This window comes from Gadus chalcogrammus, chromosome 10, assembly GCF_026213295.1.
Source record: "Gadus chalcogrammus isolate NIFS_2021 chromosome 10, NIFS_Gcha_1.0, whole genome shotgun sequence".
Classification (NCBI taxonomy): Eukaryota; Metazoa; Chordata; class Actinopteri; order Gadiformes; family Gadidae; genus Gadus; species Gadus chalcogrammus.
Genome location: NC_079421.1, coordinates 8,035,941 through 8,058,747, shown reverse-complemented (window position 1 = coordinate 8,058,747; position 22,807 = coordinate 8,035,941). Strand labels below are relative to the sequence as shown.

The 22,807-nt window shown below is 47.0% G+C and overlaps 1 protein-coding gene across 1 annotated transcript in view; it reads left to right on the top strand.

The window, feature by feature from the left end:
* Positions 1-22,807, top strand: part of LOC130390966 (vinexin-like) — a 57,909-nt gene that overhangs the window by 11,430 nt on the left and 23,672 nt on the right. Inside the window, exons 4-13 of the mRNA XM_056601147.1 lie at positions 629-818; positions 4,792-4,850; positions 5,044-5,101; positions 15,118-15,153; positions 15,458-15,557; positions 15,733-15,823; positions 16,386-16,463; positions 17,202-17,258; positions 17,485-17,534; positions 17,659-17,825. Of these exons, the coding sequence (XP_056457122.1) occupies positions 629-818; positions 4,792-4,850; positions 5,044-5,101; positions 15,118-15,153; positions 15,458-15,557; positions 15,733-15,823; positions 16,386-16,463; positions 17,202-17,258; positions 17,485-17,534; positions 17,659-17,825 (886 nt within the window). The remainder of the gene's footprint in view (positions 1-628; positions 819-4,791; positions 4,851-5,043; positions 5,102-15,117; positions 15,154-15,457; positions 15,558-15,732; positions 15,824-16,385; positions 16,464-17,201; positions 17,259-17,484; positions 17,535-17,658; positions 17,826-22,807) is intronic.

The window sequence follows — 22,807 nt, the reverse complement described above, 5'->3', positions numbered from 1 at the left end:
ATCATCTGGAGAACACGAGTATATCTCAGAGACAGGGCAACGGCTAGATTGAACATTATTATCAATGCTTTAATTAGGATATCCATTGTTGGACTGGCGGTATAAAGGTACTGCGTTTGAAGAGCCGACCTGTAAGCCTTCTTGAAGATTCTTGGTCCATATCCCCACACTAATGGCCTGTATCTGAATTCACTGTAGCTTGCTTTAGCATAAAGGACTCCATGCTAAAGCACTCCATGCAAAGGACTCACGTACAACACAAGAACACACACACTTATTGTATTCAGTTTTATATCAAAGCCTATTGTTTGATTGATTTGTATAAGGGACATTTAATATATTTGGTTTGCAAAGGACAGGGGGAAACCACATACAGTTGTTATTTGTACTTTCAGTGTAACAGGTTATGTTCAAATCAATATTATCACAAAACAAAATATATATATCTCATATATTTACTAGTTCGCACAATCCTCTCTTTGTCTCTGTCTCTCTCTGTCTGTCACTCTCTCTCTCTCTCTCTCTCTCTCTCTCTTCCTGTCTGTCTCTCTCTGTCTGTCTCTCTGTCTCTCGCTCTCCCTCTGTCTATCTCTGTCCCGCTCTCTCCACTTACGCTTCCTCTTTAAAGGGGAATGCCAGCCAGTCCTCTCTCCCTCCGTTGTCCCCCCCTCCTCCTCTCCGACCCTTCACCTCTTCTCCTGGAGGTCGACATCGAGGTCTCCCCCTCTCCCCCTCCTTCCCTCCTCCCACTACGCCCTCCAGCCCTCCCTCCTCCACCTCGGCATTTGGCTTGGAGCTCAGGCACAGTCGGAGTGCAGGTGGGTTGCTCACTGCACACACACACACACACACACACACACACACACACACACACACACACACACACACGCGTGCGCGTGCGCGCATGTGCGCGCACGCAAATGAAGCCTTGACTGTGGTAGGCCCACAGCGTCATAACTCGCCTCATTGGACCGACTGCAACATGCTGGATTCATGTGGACGGGAATCAATCCACGACTACAAGGACCAGTGGGAGGAAAACGGAGGAACACGGGCCAGAGTGACATCTGTCTGTTAGACGTCCATAGGCTCTGACTCCCCACTGGGCCCAGGACTAGGTCCAGTCCTGGGCTCAGCAATGCTGTCAAAACGCTTCAGTGTGCCCACCCAGCGTGTTCAGCAAATCCCTTCCAACATCACTTCACTGAAACACGCTAAGCACACGGCCTGCCAGTAGGTCATATATACATATATATATATGCCCCATATATATATAAACTTAACACAAAAAGTAAGAACATTTGTGTTTGGTTTGGTATTTCTCTGTGGTAACAATGCTTTATGGCAATAAATCTTATACTGTTGGAAAGCCTCTATAGTTCCCTTTGAAATGGTGCCCCATTTGTAAGGAACATGCACTTGTGGGATGAGCAGCAGAGCTGAGTATGTGGGTTGCACCCATGAAAACTTTGCCAAATCTTCTCTGCTAATGCCAAACTGCGAAACAAGACATATTGGCAATTTAAGAAATTATTCATTTAAAAAACAGGAGCCTCAGTAGCGTGTAGAAGAACCATACACAGCCACAACAGCCTGGCACCTCCTCCTTATGCTGGTCTGGACTCATCACTGAACATAACGTTCCTCCACATATTCAGGTTCCAGTGCACATGTTGCCGACACCAGCGCAAACGAGCCTGACGGTGAAGGGCAGTCATGGCAGGACTCCTGGCAGCCCTATGAGAGTGGAGATTGGCTGCGTGTAGTCTGTTCCGGATGGTCTGGGCAGAGAGCCGTCAGCCATATCGTCCTACAAACCTTGACTGCAAATCTGTAGAAGATCTAAGTGCTGACAGGGTGATGAAATGGTCCTCTTTGAGTGTCGTCTTCTTGGGACGCCTACTTCGCGGCCTGTGTTTGACATCCCCCGTTATATGGAACTTGGCCTTCAGTTTGGAGAGGGTACTAGGGCTCACTCCAAATAGTGCCGTAACTTGGTTTTGCGGAACACCAGCTTGAAGTTGCCCTATCGCAAAGGGCCCTATCCAGATCAGTCAAACGCAGGATTCCGATTCTTTGACCAGACACTTACTGACTGTAGCTGTACTTACAGTAGTAGGGCCCATGCTCACAGGTGCTGCCAATCAGGTGCGGATTGGCAGCATCTGGGGGTACCAGAAGCTCAAAACAAGTGTCAATAGCAACAGCAAATTAACCAGTTTGGCAATGGCAGAAAAGATTTGGCAAATTTTTCATGGGCGCAACCCATATACTCAGCGCTGCTGCTCATTCCACAAATGCATGTTCCTTACAAATGGGGCACCATTTGTAAGGGAACTAAACAGGCTTTCCAACGGTATAAGATTTATTGCAAAAAGCATTGTTACCACAGAGAAATAATCTACCAAGCACAAATTTCCTTACTTTTTGTGCTAAGTTTATATATATATATATATATATATATATATATATATATATATATATATAAATGGCCCATATATATATGCCCCATATATATATATGGGCACATATACCCAGAGGTGGGGGTAAGTCACTCATGTGCAAGTCTCAAGCAAGTCCCAAGTCACTGTGGTGAGGATCAAGCAAGTCACAAGTCAAGTCATTTCTCAGGTCAAGCAAGTCACAAGTCAAGTCATACAAAAATCTGATGATCTAACCCAGTTTCCACATTTAAAAATCGGTAAAGAGAGTGGTTCATAAGTTGAGTTTTATTTCAACATTAACAAAGACAATGTCTTAACAATAACAATAACTCAAACTATTCAAAACATTCCAAAACCATTATGTGAATAGTTTGAAAATGTTTTTATGATCCTCCAACCTATGAACAGAATCAAATAGAACCTCTAGGTGGCTGTATACGAGAACAGTTCAACTCAATCACTCAATCTCCCTACATGTTGTGGAATATTATTTGCAACACATGGCATCAGACATGAAAAAAAAGAATATTTCAAAAGTAATATCACATACTCATACTGTAGGAAGGGGAAATAGTAATACACAAGCCTGAAAGCTGGTAGCAATCTTGCTGCCTCCTCGCAACGTACATCGACTTACAATGCATTGCATTTGCACAAAAAATAATTTGACAGTACTTTGTCACTGAGTTCTGAATGATGGGGTCACATTATCACCCCACCATGGCTGAACACATGTTCAACAGGTGCACTTGATGCAGGGACTGCCATAACTCTTACCTCCACCTTGAACAAAGAGGGGAGGGTGCGCCTGTTCATGGCCCAAAACTGAAGGCAGCTCTGTCCATCAAAAATGTCCAGGTAGTGGTTCAACTGAATTTGGGGACTGGAACTTGAAGCCTCTTAATTTTTTTGCGGTATGCTGAGAACAGCCCAGTCTGACGCTCTGGCTCTGACGGTGTAATTTTTCTTGAAAATTACTTGAAATCCTTATCATAACCCACTTACAGCCAATGAGTTAGAAGTAGCCTACTGACATGAAAATTAAACAAGTTAATCATCTATGGAACGGGCAGGGCTCGAAAAACTCCAGCCAATGATTTTCAGAACCACCGAGTGGCATTGGACAGTAAGTACGTCAATCAAACGGTCGTACTGCACTCCCCCTCCCCCGCTCCCCGCGAGTGTCCCCTTCGTGCGAGTGCATGTACTCAAAGCTTGTGACCCAGAACAAGCTTCTGTTTGTTATCCTGCGGTAGCTACTGGAGCTAGCTAATCCACATTTTGACCTAGCACTAGAATACAACCCTAAACTCCAACCTAGCTAGCCTGCCTGGCTCACTCTCGCGCATCTGTGTTCGCGCTGGTGTGTGATTGCGCGTCCATGTACTTGGAATGGGTGGAGTCAGAGTCAGCGTTGAAGGAGAGGGGGTAGGTCCATTTGAGTTGTGTATTTTCAAAATCTGCTGGCGTATCGCAAATCACATATCCAACCTTTAATCTAACTTTAAAAAAGTCATTTTGAGTCATCCGTCTCAAGTCTAAGTCAAGTCCCAAGTCATGAAGACCAAGTCAAAGTCAAGTCGAGTCTTTTAACTTAGTCAAGCAAGCAGGGGCGGCCTTCCCTACAGGCGGGTCAGGCGGCCGCCTAGAGCGCCATCTAGAGGGGGAGCGCAAAATATAAAATGCGCCCGAAAAAAAAAAAAAAAAAAAAATTAAATTTTTCGGGCGCCCCCCTTCCCCCCCGTCAACAATCGCTTCATACCCCCCCCCCCCCCCCCCCCCGTCAACAATCGCTTCAAACCCCCCCCCCCCCTCGCCTAGAGCGCCAAATGTGCTGGGGCCGCCCCTGCAAGCAAGTCTCAAGTCCTCAAATTTGCGACTCGAGTCAAGTCATGTGACTCGGGTCCCCATGTATGCATATACCTGACGTCTGTACCTGGTCTGCATTTCGATGGGGAGGATAATATAAACCCCCAGGTTGAGGCGTTGCTTTTCAAGCCTTTTAATCTGTCAGAATGGTGTGTCACTAAAGCATACAGCAGGATTAAATTAAAGTAAACTGGTCTGGAGAAATGCCGTCTATGTTGGTGCGTGTGTGTTGTGTGTGTAACCCACAACACACACACATGTCGTGAGGGGAACGTGAGTCTGGGATCTCACTGCAGCTGATGAATTATTATATGAATTATTATGGTTGATTTGCTAGTAGGACTCTTTTATTCAATAAAGACTTTTGTATTAATCAATTTAATTATTTAATTTATTAAGTATATATAGTAGGAATTTCAATGCTTATTGTACAAAAAAATCTTACCGGTCAATTAACGTCAACCGTCTGTTCCACTAGATCACATCAGCAGCGACCAGAGAAGCTGCAGCCCCTTGGATCAGACCTCCACCAGAACGGTGAGTACTAGATGAACTGGATGGAGCTACTCAATGCATTGCAAACGTGATCTACAAAAGGTCCACAGTATTGTTGACTTGTGGCTGTTTGAGCCACACAGATAACTGTGTGCCCCCAGGGGCCAGGCTGCATCTTCCTCCAAGTGATTCCCTTGTCCCTCTCATCAGTTTTGTGTTGTCTTGTGTTTTTCAGAGAGGAAGGGACTGGTATCGTAACATGTACAACAAGATTCATGTGGTCCAAAAAGCAGGTGAGTGAGTCACGTGGGCCTCCTGTAGACTCCTCAGGGAGATGGTCACAACACTCTGGCTGCTTGCCCTTTGTGTCTCTGAGGGCCCTACACTGAATCTGGTCATCATATGAATCAGAGGCACCATACGGTTTACATTACAACAGTCTGGCATCTCCACCTCTGATGTAATAAAAATACGTGTGTATTTTTATATTCTATCCATTCAGGAATTAGGCTAAGCTTGTGGCAGGTTCACCTTTCACACATGCAGTCTTTCCCTGAAATGTCCCAGTAGAGTTATTTTTCCGTCTTTTTCCATAAGAAGCTGTCACGTAGAACAATCTGACCAATCTCAAGACGACGCTGAGGGCCTATATCGAATCGGTGAATTAACGAGCAAATGTTTTTCGGGTGAACCGACACTTTATAGAGCTTCTTTTTTGCAAACGAGGTCCTTTCTTTCTGGACAGATTCGGAAATACAGGCGCTCCTCTTAGCCCCGTTTACACGAAGGGAAAACGCAGATATTTCCATGCGGTTTGGCCTCTCATCTACACGAAAACGCAGTTTTTGTCACAGAAAACGATCATTTCTAAAAACTCTGGCTGAAGAAATACACTCCTCGATGTCAGAGTTTTGATTTAATGACAACGATGAAGAAGTCCTGCAGCAATCACACACAATAACAATGTAAGCTACAAACGTAATAACAACAGTAATTCCTACATGCACATAAATGCATACCCACATAAGCATCTCAAGTATCTTACAATAACAATTGTATTGATCAGGAAAGACTCACATGAATCATGCCAGCAGCTCAACATGCTATGCAACGGGAACGTCTGCAATACTAGCGAACACAACAAGGTAGACCGCCAACTCAGCCGGTCAGCGGTCTGCAACACAACACTATCCCCTAGTGGCCGGAGGTAAACTCTGCATCCCCCCCAGTCCGGAAAGCTATGAGCGGGAATAGGTTAACGGACTCAGTCCTGTATCCAACAGCCCGTCTCGGGCTCGTAGCGTCTTGGTGGCCTCCTCGCGCGGCACGGCTGTCCAAGATGGGCCCAGATGCGTCGCCGGAAGTGACGCATCTGGGTCGACACCCGTAGGAACGGGGACATCCCGGGCCCCGAGACCAGAGGATGCCTCACCAGGGGGCTCCGGCGGGGAGGTGTCCAAAGCCGCGTCACTAGCCCAGGGTGGAAAGGCAGGGGCTGGTGGTCCAAGGTCGCGGGCGGCGTCAACGGGGCAGCTGGCTGCTGCCGGGCGTAGGGGGTGGCTGGAGTGTAGCTGCGAAGGAATCGCCGGTTGCGCAAAGTCAGGCGCCCCGACCCGTCAACCCTAACCCGATACTGATCGTGACCCAGTGACTCCACCACGACCCCTGACCGATCCCACTTGTGTGGACTCGGGCCCTGCTGATTCTGGAGGAATACTGTCTCACCAAGTACCAATGGGCGGAGCGGCCGCGAGTGAGCCCTCAAAGACTCAGTGGTGCGGGACATCCGGGTCCGAAGGGCGTCCTCCTTCGCGGCCCATGCCTGGCGCCAGAGCGGTCGGATATGAGGGTTCGAGAACTTTTCTAGCCTGTTGACGAAAGAAAAAGAGACCAAATATAATCTGCGCCGGTGAGAGGTTGCAGTCGGGATCAGGTGTGTTGCGCAACTGCAACATGGCACGCAAAAAACGATCTTGATCAAGACCGCCAGTTGGGCCAGTGTTGGACACCAGAAGACGCTTAGCAGTCTTCACCGCAACTTCCGCCCTCCCATTCGACTGTGGAAAACCAACCGAGGGCACACGATGTCTGACGTGCCATAATCAGAGGAAGTCCTCTGTATGGCTAGCTTTGAACTCTGGACCACCATCGCTCGAAAGTTCCTCTGGCACGCCAAAGGTGGCAAAGAACGTGTGTAGGTGGCGAACCAAGCCATCCGAGCCTCCCAGATCAGTGCCTGCTGTGGAGCAGAGGACCTCCACCCAGCCCGAGAGTCGATCACCGACAACCAGGTAGGGGCGGCCTCCATAATCAAAGAAGTCAGCAAACACCGCCTCAAACGGGGTGGATGGCGGTGAGGATGGTAAGGGGGGCGTGGATGCCTGTGACGGAGCATTGCGGTTACAGTCTGAACATCCATACCTGGTGGCTCGGATGTCCCTCGACATCCCGGGCCAGAAGACTATGGCACGGGCGTGCTGCTCCATCGCAGAAGCTCCTTGGTGGGTGGCATGGAGGTGCCGAAGGACTCCCTCACGGAGGGACGGTGGAACCACGACACGGTCGTGATATAGGAGGACGCCATCCTGCGCGTAGATTGACCCACAGACTGGTGACAGACTAGGGCAGGGTCATTAACATCAACCCTACCCTACCCTCAGGGACAGGAGGTGGCAGAGGCACGCATCAGCTGCCGTCTCTCGTGTGAGAAGGGACCATGAGATGGCTCCTAGTTCATGGGCATCGTCGTGGATGGAAGCCATAAGTGCGGATTCTTCAGTGTCAGGTACGCTAGGCGATCCCAATGAGAGGCCGTTCGCAGAGCCCGAGAGGGAAGGATGCCTCGAAGTCGCATCAGCAGCATGGTTGCTCTTGCCAGGTAGGTACACAATGTCAAAGCGCCATGGGAGGGTACGCTGCTTGAGTCTGAACAGGCGTGAGTTTGTTATCTCATCTAGTGTGCGGTCGCCGAAGATCTTCACAAGGGGCTTGTGGTCGGTGACCACGACGAGGTTGTCACATCCTTGCGTGAAGTATCACGTCTGCTCCAGGCCCCAGGCCACGGCCAGAGCCTCTCCTTCGATGGCCGCATAGCGTTGCTCCGCCGAGGATAGGAACCGCGAACCGGCGAGGGTGATCCTCCATCCTCCTGGGCAACAGTCAGGTATGCCCGAAGTAGCCAATGCCACGCCTGGACCAGTCAGGGCGGAGGCAGGTGCGCCTCCGCATGTCGTAGATCTCCACGCCGGATGGCCCCAATTATTGCCTGTTTGGATGTTTGGAAGGCTTCCTCCAATTCAGGGGACCATGAGAATTTGCAGCGTGGGCTGAGGAACGGCTTGAATAGTGCCATAGTGTCGCGCAACTGGGCGTAGTTCGCCACCTGGTTGACTAGGCCAAACCAGCTTCTGATATCCGTCGTGGAGTCCGGGGTGGGGAAGTCCCGGATGGCGTCCAAGTACTTCGGTAGCGGCTCTATGGTGGCTTCTGACACCCTGAACCCAGCAAAGTCTACGCACCTCACTGCAAATTGAAACTTATCTGGGTTCAACACAATGCCCGACCGGCCGACACGTGTCAGGAAGTCGATGGTCCTCCACCAGTGATGCTCCAGGTCAGTGTCATAGTGGATAGTGTCATCCACACAACGTTCCTTGCGCTCAAAGTCCGAGAGGATGGCGTCAAAACGACGGTTGTAGCCGCCCCCAGATGACAGGAATCCTTGCGGCGCCCTGATGTAGCGCCAGCGGCCGAAGGGCGTCACAAAGGTGGTCAGACGACGGTCCGACACACGCAGGGTAGCCGTTCCAGGCATCCGTGACGGTTTTCCAGGTGTCCCCCGGGATACGACGTGCAAGGTGGAATGGGGATTCAGTGGCGAAGGTTTCACGTTGGCAGAACTTGTTAAGAGGTGAAAGGTCCACGGTCCTGCAGGGGGAGCCGTTGTGCTTCCTTGTGACTACCATACGATGGCACCATGTCACTGGCTCACCGTATGGCACACGTTCAATGACTCCCAGGGCTTCGTCCCGAAGGAGGTCGTCGTAGACTTTCTGCTGCCAGTGCAAAGGCACATTAGCCGCGGTGTGGCATGCCTTCGGCGTGGCTGCTGGGTCCACGTGCATTTCGATAGGGGGCCCCTCCATGCAAGGCAAAGCCTGATGAGGGCAAGTGTTGAATGTGGATGAGGCGTATCTCTCTAGTCGCCAATCTTTCATCCGACCATTGTTCTCCGGTGAGCAGGGGAACGGTAACGCCTGAGGCCGTGGGGCAGGGGCTGTACGCTTGGGGCATGAGCACTGAGCGTCCTGGGGATTACCCTGGTCTGTGCAGCCACTGTCGGCAGACCTCGTAGCATTCACAAACAAGGGCTTGATTGGTATGTCACGTGCGCCAGGGCCATGCTCGTCTCTGGGTCCTCCACTGTTACCTGATGGGAAGTCCGCAGGGAAGAGGCCGAGGTTAAGCAGTGACTCGTAGGAGAGGTACATCGCTCGAACTGAGCTGCTCACGTACACCATCGAGCGGCAGGACGTAACACCACTGTCGCTGGGGGCTGTTGAGAGCCTAGCGAAGAATGCTCCCTCAATGGCTATGGGGGAGCGGTTGGCAGCTGACAAAGATTGACAGGACGCAGGTCATCACGCGAGAATCCGCAGGCGAGGAACTCCTCAAGAGACCACAGATCAAATTGTGCGCCAGTGTCTGCGATCGCGGATATGCCCACCTCATTGTCCGAGCCTCGGTGGTTGATGCTGCCCTGCGGCCCAACTGACCTGTCGACTGAGATGGTGATTAAGACTTGGGGGTGGTCTCTTAGCTTGGCCCGCCTCCATTCCCCCCTGGAGAAAATGTGGTGCCCGAGCCTGATGGGTGTGGGACCACCGATAGTGCTGTGTGTCATCCGAGTGCGGCGACGGCCCCCGCAGCGTCGGCCAGGGCGTGCTTTGAGTTGAACCGATGAAATCTGGGAGATCGGCACCGATTCCATGGCAGCCTGCTGACCGTCGTTTGATGGCTGTTGACGCCTCTTCTGTCGGCGGGCCCTATAGCAACCGATACAAATCTGGTGAGGCTTCGTATTCCAACCGTGTGATCCCTCCGTGAAGATCTTAAAGGTGCTTTTACAGCCCAGGCACGAGGCTTGCCTAGCCCTGTCTGTTGGGGCTGGGGTCGGGACGGGGCCCGTCTGTTGATCTTGTACCTATGGCAACAAACGGAGAGGACGCTGGCGCTGTCTGTTCGCCGCTTCTCCAAGCAATTTTTGGGCCAATTTTATTTTAAAAAGTGATTTTTTTGTGGACATTCACATGCAAGCCCCCCCATCCCATGACTGTTCTACTCATATACAGGCCCCCAAAACCCAACTCTGCTTTCATCCCGGAAATGTCTGATCTCCTCACAACACTCTGTACTACCTCTGCCAATACCATCATTCTGGGTGATTTAAATATTCATGTTGACACCCCCTCATGCCAGCCCGCTGCTGATTTTCTTCAGCTGCTAGACTACAACAACATGTTGATGCCCCCACACACTCCAGAGGACACACAATTGACCTGGTCATCTCAAACTCCGCCCCCATCAGCAACCTACAGGTCTATGATCTTGGCGTCTCGGATCACAGAGTTGTGTAAATGGAGCTCCCTTTTCCTTCCTCCCACACCAAACCAAAGCGGCAGATCCACTTCAGGAATGTGAAAAATATCAACATGGATGCCCTGGCCCTGGACCTTCAACTTCTCTCCTCTGGCTCAACTGACTCCCTCTCTGTTGCTGACTCAGTGGACTTATACAACCAGTCCCTGAGCAGTCTCCTGGATCTCCACGCCCCCTTAACATCGAGGTCAGTCTCCTTCTCGCGCTTCGCACCCTGGTACACCAGTGAACTACGTACAATGAAGGCGGCTGGGCATGTCCTTGAGCGGCGACTCAAGGCCTCTGGTCTGACCGTTTACAAACAGGCATACAGGGAACACAGGAGGGCATATGCTGAAGCCCTGAATAATGCACGGTCCAGGTTCTATTCCACAATAATCAACAATAGCCCTGGTAACTCCAAACAGCTCTTTTCAACTATCAATCACCTTCTCAAACCCCCTTTACCATCCCAATCTGATGTCACCACGGAGAGGTGCAACATGCACATCAACTTTTTTAAACAAAAAGTGAATAACATCCGCTCACACCTCTCCACCACTACTGTCCTGCCCCTTCCAACTGCTGACCCACCGATTGACTCTGTCCAGACCCTCTGCTCCTTCTCCAGCATCACAAAGGAAGAGGTGGAGGGCGTCATCAGGAAAATGAAGCCATCCACCTGTGCACTAGACCCCTTCCCTACAGCTCTGCTGAAGGCCAACATCTCTGCTGTCTCTCCACTCATCACCAATATCATTAACCACTCCCTCCTGGCCGGCCATATCCCATCTGCATTAAAAACTGCTGTCATCAGACCAACATTAAAAAAACCTACCCTTGATCCAGAAGTCTACTACAGGGACATCTCAAATCTCCCATTTCTGTCAAAAGTTCTGCAAAAAACAGTTGCAGCACAACTCCAGGATCACCTCATACAACATCACTTGTTTGAAAAATTCCAGTCTGGTTTCCGCTATGGCCACAGTACAGAAACAGCCTTGGTCAGGGTCACAAATGACCTCCTGATGGCAGCAGACACCGGCTCCCCATCTCTCCTCATCCTCCTGGACTTAACAGCTGCTTTTGATACGGTTGACCACAATATTCTCCTTCACCGCCTGCAATACACCATTGGACTATCAGGAAATGTAAAGAACTGGTTCACCTCGTACCTCACTGACAGAACTGAGCACGTTGCCCTGGGCAAAGCAAAATCATACACCAACAACGTCACCTGCGGTGTCCCCCAGGGCTCGGTGTTGGGCCCCACACTGTTCTCACTGTACATGCTCCCCCTGGGTAGTGTCATTAGCAGGCATGGCTTATCTTACCACTGCTATGCTCTGGCCAAAACATCCCCCTTTCCACATCCGTCACCAACCTCGGTGTTAAAATGGACCCACAACTTAATTTTGACACCCACATCAAACACCTCTGTAAGACAGCATTATACCACCTCAGGAACATCGCCAAACTCCGCCAATCACTCACCCTGGCTGATGCAGAGAAGCTCGTTCATGCCTTTGTCTCCTCCAGGTTGGACTACTGCAATGCACTCCTCATTGGGATCCCTGGCAAGCGCATCCAGAGGCTCCAATACATTCAAAACTGTGCTGCCAGGGTCCTGATGAGGGTGCGCAAGCATGACCACATCACCCCCATCCTGAAATCACTGCACTGGCTCCCTGTCCCACTCAGAATTTATTACAAGGTCTCCCTCCTCACCCACCAGTGCCTTCACAGACTTACCCCCCTCTACCTTCAGGAACTCCTCACCCCCCCGACAACCTCACGTACACTCCGTTCAGGATCCACTCACACCCTCCAAACCCGACATACGAAGCTGTGCACCATGGGTGATCGGGCCTTTTCTGCTGCTGCCCCTAGACTATGGAACGCCCTCCCTGACCACCTGAGGGCTCCACAGACTACAGCTCTTTTTAAACGGAACCTCAAAACCCTTCTCTTTAAAAGAGCATTTAGCTAAACTTTCTTTGAGGTTCCCCCTTTTAATATATATATATATTTTTTTTTTCTCTGAAGCACTTTGAGATTCTTGAATATAAAGTGCATTATAAATACAATTTATTATTATTATTATCTCTCCGTAGGCGCTGGAATGACGACATGGCTGATAGAGTGGACGACGGGAGAGCATTGCGGGCCATTTCCTTGTTTTCAACGATTGCAATCACATCGTTCACTGGTTTTGTCAGAATGTCAGGTATCCCCAGTGTCTCGCGGCGTATGTCTGAGTCATAAATCCCGTTGATCAGAACATCACGGATGATGTGGTCGGTATAGTCCACATCCTTGCCACACTCGCATACCGCAACGTAGGCGCATGTCTCCGCCTTCCCTCGCACCCTGGCGGTGAAGGCACGGAATGCTTCATCACGCTCCTGGTGCAACTGAAGCAGCTCGGTGCGCAGGATACATGTGGCAACCGGAATGACAGCTAGTGAACGCATGGCAGCGATCAGATCCACCAGGGGTCCGGTGTTGGGATTGGCCTTCAACATGCTATCTCCAAGTTTGCTATCTCCAAGTTCAGGCCCAGCGCACTGAAATAACTGGAAAGGGGCGTGGGCAGCCCCGACGCCTGAGCCGGTGCGAAAGACGTCCCAGCGACGGATGAAAACGTTCCATTCCTCTATCGTCACGCCGACATCGACCTTCGGCCGATCAAGTTTCGGACCATGCGGAGTTGGGATCTGGGCCGGCGGGTTCCGATGGACAAGTCCGTGATTTGTCAACAGCGCAATGGCGAGTGCTTCAGACACATCTCCGGTCTCGAAAGCGCAGCCAGGAACAGTACATCCAACGACAACCATGACTTCTTCATGAAGAAATACACTCCTCGATGTCAGAGTTTGGATTTAATGACAACGATGAAGAAGTCCTGCAGCAATCACACACAATAACAATGTAAGCTACAAACGTAATAACAACAGTAATTCCTACATGCACATAAATGCATACACACATAAGCATCTCAAGTATCTTACAATAACAATTGTATTGATCAGGAAAGACTCACATGAATCATGCCAGCAGCTCAACATGCTATGCAACGGGAACGTCTGCAATGCTAGCGAACACAACAAGGTAGACCGCCAACTCAGCCGGTCAGCGGTCTGCAACACAACACTATCCCCTAGTGGCCGGAGGTAAACTCTGCACCGGCCAAAGTGGAGATTTCTGAAAACGCCGGTTATGTGTTGTGTCAACGGGGAGAAACGGGGTTTTAGGTTCTGAAGCGTCACATTATGCGCCAGGAAATGCTTAACATCATATGAGCGCTCTATGTTTACAGTTTGTTTGTCACAGGAAGACGCTCGTGTTATTCGTTGTTGTTGATTCTGAGGATTCTGATTGGCTTGCATGGCTCTATCCTTCTCCCTACTAGAGTTTCGATTCTCTGCCCGAGCCCGAGACAATATTTCCCACCACTATCCTCGGGCCGGGCCTTTGATCGACGATTTATTTATTTATTTTTATCATTGGTTTATTGGCCTAATCTGAGGAGAAATCTATGCCATAAACAGAAATATTATAGGCCCTTATTACACGGTTCTTCTCAATGCCGTGGAACGCTCCGTTCACTTGCATGGGTAGTAGTCCGATGACTTGTCAAGCCCAGCGTCTTCCGTTGCTAAGCGACGTCACCGTCTTTGCGGACAAATTATTTCTCTGCTGATCAACACTAAGAATGCTGGTAACGAATAAATTGTAAAAAGACACACCATGTGAAGTTATTTTTTCGTTTTGGCAAGTAGCCGTGTAATACGCCGGATAATGTATAGAACGTCGCCGGTCATTGTCGAAAATAAGCCACTTCAGGGCGAAGCAAGACACCTTCGCTGCTCGTCGGTCGGTGTACTGTTCGCCCTGTCGGGGCTTATTTTCCCGATAATGACCGGCGTTCTATACATTATCCCTTACATATATATTTAGCAGAGTAGGCCTGGTAACAAATGTGTACAAAGTTACATATGTATTAAAAAAAAAGTCGGGTTGAAATCAGGCTCGGGCTCATAATTACGGTTAATGTGTCGGGCCGGGCTCGGACAGAACGTGCACGGGTTCGGGCCGGCTCGGACTTGATTTTCTGGGCCCGATCTAAGCTCTACTACACTGCCGCCCATACGTTTGGCATAGTTATAATGGCGCTCGACTGCGTATTTAAGCGTTTTGATGTAAACAACAACTTTTTTGAAAACGATGCTGTGTGCACATTACAATGTTATTTTTGAAAACGGAGGGGGGGAAATATTCGTTTATATAAATACCCTGCTACGTATAAACGTGGCCTAAAGTCTGGAAATGTTATGGTAGCTGGCTTCCACAAGTGTTGCATTAGCGCCCTCTGCTGGACGCCTCCTGCTCCGTCTATTGCGTCCTCGCTGTGTGAACGGACGGAGTTGTTGCTGAACAGAGCTGCATGTGTGAATGTAGTAAAATCACGAGCGCTGCCTGCAGGTTTATCCTGTTCAACGATACATGTATATGTGCCCCAATCAATATACATGTAGTGTATAGCACTGTCCAGTGGTTTTCATTTGTCATTTCATAATTCAACCCTTTATCTACAGGTGCAATGCATTTGACCCGGAATGGAGATGATTTAACCTCTAACTGAAGTTGAAACGGTTTGTTTTATGTTTAGATCCGGATTCGGCAGAAGCCTACAGCAGCACTAAGGGTGAGCCTTTGTGTTTTTGTTATTTTTAGATTTAGATGGTTTTAGATTATTATTTTCCGACTGGTACATCATGCAACTATTTCTGGTTTGTAATGCGTACTATAACATGGACTACAGGGATCTCAGTTTATTGCTGTGAATGCAGCATTGACCAATCAAAAACTTTTTTTATCATGTCTGTATTATCAGAGTCCAACACCCTTGTAGTTACAGTTCGTAAATGTGGTTCATTAAGTTAATTTCTCATTGTTGACTAAGCTGGGGTAAATTACGGCTATGGCTGCAATGTTTGCCTTTGTTCCAGGTATCGCAAACAAAGCGTTGTCTAGCAACAGCCCTGACCCCGGCCACCTCCCCCCAAGCCCGGGCAGCGGCCGGTCGTCTCCCGCCACTCACAGAGACAGGTCAGAGACACGCCCACTAAGGTGCACACAGAGTCACAAACAGACGGTTAACAGAGAGTGTGTGTGTGTGTGTGTGTGTGTGTGTGTGTGTGTGTGTGTGTGTGTGTGTGTGTGTGTGTGTGTGTGTGTGTGTGTGTGTGTGTGTGTGTGTGTGTGTGTGTGTGTGTTTGTACAGGAGGGAGGACTGTGGGCGGTACCGAGCGGAGCCCCGCAGCATCTTCGACTATGAGCCGGGGGCCTCGTCTGTCCTGGAGCGAGAGCAGCCGGTCAGTACACCCCTCATAATATCCCCTCATAAAGCCACCTGCAGGTTGGCAGCGACAGTGAATGTACTCACAGCCAGCCTAGAGCCGGTATGCTGAACAATCTGGAGTTAAAGCCGTCCAGCACTGATGGGCCGAGCCTTATATCTTATTATAATATAAACATACAGGCTGAACTAAAGAGGACCACTGTTCCTGGAACAAATCATGTTACAGTCAGGCTCTCTTTTGCCCTTCACCATAGCACTGCTTACCAAAACCAGACCACCAGTTATTATCGGAGTTAGGGTTTCAGGGAGTTATTTCGAAGTCAAAGAAAAGTAAAATAATTAGAAAATTGTTATCCACAAACTTCACCTACATGCCTGAACTGAGAATTCCAATCTGCCTGCTCTTTAAAGCTTCCTAAAATCCCACATGATGATCCAAGCAGCCATGCTTTTATCCACGCCAACAAACCCATCTCTACCCCTATCTTTTACTTTATCACATTCCTATTATACGTTCCTGCTTAACCTCTCCTTCCTTCCCATCCTTCCTCTGTGACCTCCTCCTTCCTCCCTAGTCCCTCCATCCCTCTGATCTGTCTGTTGAGGATGAGCCATGGTTCAGGTTTTTTGCCGAGTTAGAGTTTGGCCGCCCGGTAAGTTCTGGTCTCTCTGGGAGGGAGAACGTGTCAACATGATATTGATTGGGCCCAGGGGCATATATTACATTTAATCAAAACATTTTTGAATTTATATGGTATGTTTGATGAACCTGAATGAATAGATGCCAGATTATTATACATATTTATTAAGAATCTTAAAAGATTGGCATAGCCCTGTCACTGTGTCTGTTTGGTTGGGGTTTGGATTGTTGTAAGTTGGCTACTCATTCTACTGAATAACTACGAAACAACCCAAAGGACACCCCAGGGATCTATACACTATAGAGATAGAGCGTTATGTTTTCTCCTGGGGGCTGGGTTGGCTAGTGTCTCCCTCAGCTGAAGCTAACACACCGATGTTACTTTCTCTAAGCCTGTGAGCCTGCACGGTCCCACTGCTCGAACACACGACAGCGTCAGGGAATGGAAAGACACGACCAGGTTCTAGAAGAAATATGTAGAGCAAAATATGGGCAGAAAATATGTGAAGTATGTGAAGGAGCCATACCATGGTACGATATATACAGAGTACCATAATGATTCAAACCTATAAACCAAGAATTATCTCCTGAGGAAAATATGAGATTTCCCTGTTTCTTAATCTCTCCTGTTTCCTTCTCTCATTTGTTTAGCTGATAATGTTGGTTGTCCCGTAGTATGGACCATGATGTCTACTGCTACTCTCCTTTGAGACCTCACTAGATGAGTCCTCTCCTCTCCTTTCTTCGCCAGCCTCCCAAGAAAACTCTTGACGAGATGCTGAACGAAGATTCTCCTGTTCCTGACACGGTAACGTCCACTCAAAGCTCTTCCAGATTATTGATCAGTTCAATAAATCTTAGAGGTGGATATGTTTATGGTGGTGACACCGTGGTGTATTCAAAGCTCTTTGGGTGCCTAACATGTAACATTAACATCTGAATCTAGGTGTGTGTGTGTGTGTGTGTGTGTGTGTGTGTGTGTGTGTGTGTGTGTGTGTGTGTGTGTGTGTGTGTGTGTGTGTGTGTGTGTACAGTTATCCAGCCGTTTGAGTGGGGAAGACAGATTCATACAAAGTCCTGCAAGGTGAGTGTGAGCATACAGATGTGTGTGAGGACCTTTTGCTTACCCGATAATCAGGTGAGCTACATGTCAGCATACTTACTTCTAAAATCGTATTCCTTTAATATGACCTTGTCATCCCCCACAGTTCGTCTGATGACTATATCGACTGGGGGAAATCTCAATCATCAATATCCCACTCCTCCAGCTGCCATACAGCCAATCACAGCCCAGTCAGAAGTAACCCGACCAATCAGGGTCAGATGTGGCCTTCAGCGCCCGCCAACAGCTGTGCTTCACCTATCAAAAGCAGAGGTTAGTTAAAGGTTACCAACAGGGTAACTTCCAACTCAATGTGTGGGTACAATGTGTATGCTTTAGCGACAGCTAGTGGAACAGACTTGACAGAAACGGAATATAATAAGAATGAATGTTAAAAGGAGAAATGTTTTGGATGATATTCGCTACTTTAACCGTCCCAGAGACCCTCTCTCGGAACCCAACATCCTGATCCACCACTAGCCTGACCAAGCGATAGACTTCCCCACACACCGTGGCATTATATATTTTATATATATATATATATTATATATACTAGAGTTTTGGCGCACGTGTTGCGCTCGCTCAACCTCTAGTTGTAATTAAATCCATAGCAATAATGTGGAAACCCCGGTCAATATTGTAACAAATTTCTGAGCGCATAAAATAATAACATTTGGACTATAATTTCACAACGTATAACATTTGTTCACCACAAATGACCCTTAAAAGCAGTGCCAACATTTAAATATTTTTTAACCATTCAGCGAACAAAATGCATCAGGCTGATTATCATTTAGGGGGCCACTCAATGACATGCAGAAGCGTCATCAACACGCCCACTGAAGTGTCGTGGTGGAGTACAAAGTGGTGACTTTGTACTCATTCAAATATAAGGTAATTTACATTTCCTACGGAGAAAATACTACCTCAGGGGTAGTATTATTCAGGAGATTTTCAGGGTAAAAATGTCAGGATATGTTGTTCACACATACGGCCCATCAGGAGAATATCAGGACTGAAAGCAGCTAGCTGTGAGAGCATTTGATTACATTATAAAATTAGTCAATTTATGGTAACAGGGGTTATTGTTCTATGCATGCAAATCATTTATTAAAAAGCTTTAACTGTTGTTCAGGGCTGATAAGGGCATTGACATTTTAAAATGCAAGGCAACTACTATTGGTTAGTTGAAAATAATAATAATCATCATTGAAATTAAACATCTCTTCCAGTGTCCTGGCCAAGACAGGCAGCAGTAGCCTACAGTCACACATAGCATACTCACAAAACGTAAGAAAAATAAACAACTAAAACAGTCCGCAGGGGGGAGGGGGGGAAATCATTTTCGCAAGACATTTGGGGAGGCTCAAGGAGGAGAGTAATATTACATTTGGGCAAAAAAGTGTAGTGGACTCTATAGACATAATTCACCATGCTGGGTTATTGACATGTTTTCGTTCTGTGTTATAGGGACACTGTCTCTTTAAGATCACGTGAGTTATGTGTCGGTGCGATGTTTGAATTTAAGGTTTTTTTATATGAAAAAATGAACAACCCGCTGTTGCTTGTCGAGGTGAGAAATTGTCTCTTCCCTTCTTTTATTGCAATTTCTACATTCTATAGACAGAACATGTTATCTGGGCGAGTGTGTCGCTGCGGTGTGTGCGTGTGTGTTCGTTCCTGGGCGTATGTGTTGCTGGTGGAATAGTTCTGTTTAAAAACATAACGTCTTACCTGGGCGAGTGTCGCTGCGGTGTGTGCACGTGCGTGTTTGTTCTTACCTGCGTGTCTGTCAATGGCGGAGCCGTTTTGTTCAAAGGTCCCATGGCAAGCTACTTTATGGATGCTTTAATATAGATATTAGTGGGCCCCTAGCACAATATTTGAAGACATTCCTGAAATTACAAAATTACAGCTACTACGAGTCGCCAGTCGCACATTGAGCTTTCCCCAAACGCACCGCTTAGGTGTCTGTAGCTTTAATGCAAATGAGGAGGAGAGAGGCGGTTCAAAGAGGAGAGTGGGGGTGTGGCCCTGAGCAGCTTGGGGCCACGGTACCATCCAATGAGTACCATGCGCTCAGTTTACAGTGGATGTATCGCAATGGCGAGGCGCACACAGCCTCTAGATATCTATATCATATAATGCATCCGTTTTTCCCCTAAATGCACCTAGCAGCAGCGGTAAGCCACTGATGAAATATGACCGCTGCTGCTGAATTTCTTTTTTTTTAACAAGAGGAGGGGAGAGCTTCAGCTTATCTCTTTAAAATAGGAATCTTATATTATTTTTCGCTACGCAAAATAATATAACATTCCGTGCGCTACGGACGCTGGATATGCGCTTCATATCTAGGTCAATTCACACACTTGTGAGTAAAGCATATAAACGGAGAGGAGAGGAGAGGAGAGGAGAGCTCCGTCTTGTCTCTTTAAAAAACTAATGTTATGTTATTTTGCGCTACGGACGCTTCATATCAAGGTCATTCACACATCTGAGTAAAGCAAAAAACGGAGAGGAGAGGAGAGCTCCGTCTTCTCTATAGAATCAAATATTATTTTGTGCTACAGACGCTTTATATTCAGGTCAATTCACACACCTGTGAGTAAAGCATATAAACGGAGAGGAACTTGGAAATAAATTGGCAGATTCAGAGTTTGCGGCTCAATAAATCATCAGTGAAAAATCGTTGCGACACAATTGACACCTCTAGCTAAATGTAGTAACCTAGAGAATCAGCTACAACATTGTTTTCATTCAAACGAGTCGTCTTTACCGAACGGTGAATTGCACTGGCCCACAATGGTAAACTTTCAATAGCGTCGCCATTATTAACTCTAGAGCCCCAAACCTTGTTTCATAGAGGTATTGCCTCTTTATGGTCCTACTACGACCTTTTGTTTTGAAAAATATCTCTTCTTATTTTTGAGGATTTTTTATTTAGCAAAAAATGTCAATAATGTCGCCATTATTGACTCTAGAGCCACAAAACTCGTTCCATATGGTCTTACTACAACCTTTAGTTTTGAAAATTATATCTCTTCTTATTTTTGAAGATTTTGTATTTAAGAACAACTTCAATAGCGTTGCCATTATTGAGTAGCCTGGCTCCTCCCGCCTAAGTACTTTCATTCAATTTAAATTTCCCTTCAGTACTGCGTCTGGGTCTGCGGTATGTTAGTGGGTTTTTCTCCGTCCAAATTTTGTGCGTCTAATCAGCTAACAGAGGGAGTGGCTGAGAACAATGATGTTAAAGTCATCACTCTGCGTGTGTGTCGATGGTGGAGCCGTTATGTTTCAAAACATAATGACTTAGCTCGGCGAGTGTGTCGCTGCCTTTGTCTTGACGTACGGTGTGTGCGCATGCGTGTGCAGTGATGGGCAGTAACGCGTTAGAAGTAAGGCGTTACTGTAATCCAATTACTTTTTTCAAATAACGAGTAAAGTAAGGGATTACAATTGCAAAAATAGTAATTCGATTACTTTTACTTTCCTGCAAGCAGCCTGCGTTACTGCGTTACTAAACCGTGTTTTATTTTTGCCATAGACAGTAAAATAATTTGGGATTTTGCCGTATTTGCTTTGTGAGACTGTCTCGTGACAATGACGTAGCTTATAGCGGCGCGACGTCTAGAAGTAAACAACAGACACGTGTGTGCAAGACTATTTCTTGTGTTAGGCCACATGGCTAATTTGCATCCGCGCACAGGATTCGCTGGCTCCGCAAGACAAATAATATAACATATTTAATACTCTCTATCCGTCTGTCTATCTATCTATCTATCTATCTATCTATCTATCTATCTATCTATCTATCTATCTATCTATCTATCTATCTATCTATCTATCTATCTATCTATCTATCTATCTATCTATCTATCTATCTATCTGAGCCGAATCACCGTCCTAAATGAATTCCCGACGTGTAGTTTGGTATTAATAAAGACTTGACTAGGCTATTTATCTATTCTAGGCTTTTAGTCAACAGTTATTCGCCAAAGGCAAAGTGAATAGTGGGGAATAGCCGACGAGACCGAAGGTTTATTTGTTGTTATCAGCTGACATTTTGCGATGAAAACAATATAGAGTTTGAGATGTCAATCATGGGATATTGCCCAATATCCCGAGATAGCGAACCAATCAAATTGCGCCATCTTAGGAGGTTCACGTGTAGCATATAACTATATATAATATCTATGTATTTATCTATGAAACACATCCTTCCATACACACACACACAGTTCAAACACATACTCTTATTTGACATTAGAACAGCCTAAATGTTAGCCTGGCTCCGCCCGCCTAAGTACTTCCGCTAAATTTGAATTTCCCTTCAGTACTAGGTCTGGACCTGCTGTATGTAATTTGGTTTTCTGGTGCCGCCACAGCGGCCACCAATCAGCGAACAGAGGGCGTGTCTGAGAACAATGACGATAAAGTCGTACGCCAGTTTGAGTTGTTGTTGTAGGTCGGTAGTTGATTTACAATGTGCAATTTTTCCCTGATAAATTAAATTCGACGAACAAAACCTGCAGCTGTCGTTGACGGACATTTTCGTGCAGACGCGCAAGGTGTTTGGTTTGTGTACAACCTGGGCGTGATTCCCGGCGCATGACATACGTCACAACCAAACGTTAGCGATTGGTTATGGCAGATCCAGAGTGGCACTGGGCAGATCCAATCATTTTAAACTTCAACAGACACCCGCCTTCAAGTGAGTTAACGTTTGTCAATTGATTAGGTCCAGACTCTCTGTACAAATTAAATGAAATGAAGTGAAGTACGAGAGTCTGGTAGAACCAGGCTACCTAAATGTGGCATGCAACAGCATTTTCTGTTTTGGTAAACGCATTACTCCTCTCTGCACTGCAACTGTTAAAAGATGTAAATGTTAATAGAGACTTTGGTTTTAATTATTTTATGGCTGTATTTTATTTACATCTATTCGAATGAAGGTGTGTATACACACCAAAACGATTTTCTTTAAATGAGACTGTTGCATTTAATTGATTTTTTTGTTTGCAATGTCTATAGTTAAAAAGATTGAGACTAATAAAAACAAGTTTTAAAAAAGCTTATTCAGGTTGTGTATAGCTAGTGTGTTTTTGAAAAGTAACTAAGTAAAGTAATTAGTAAAGTAACTAATTACTTTTGAAAGTAAGTAATCAGTAAAGTAACTGGATTACTTTCTTGGATAAGTAATCAGTAATCAGTAACTAATTACTTTTTCCAAGTAACTTGACCAACACTGTGCG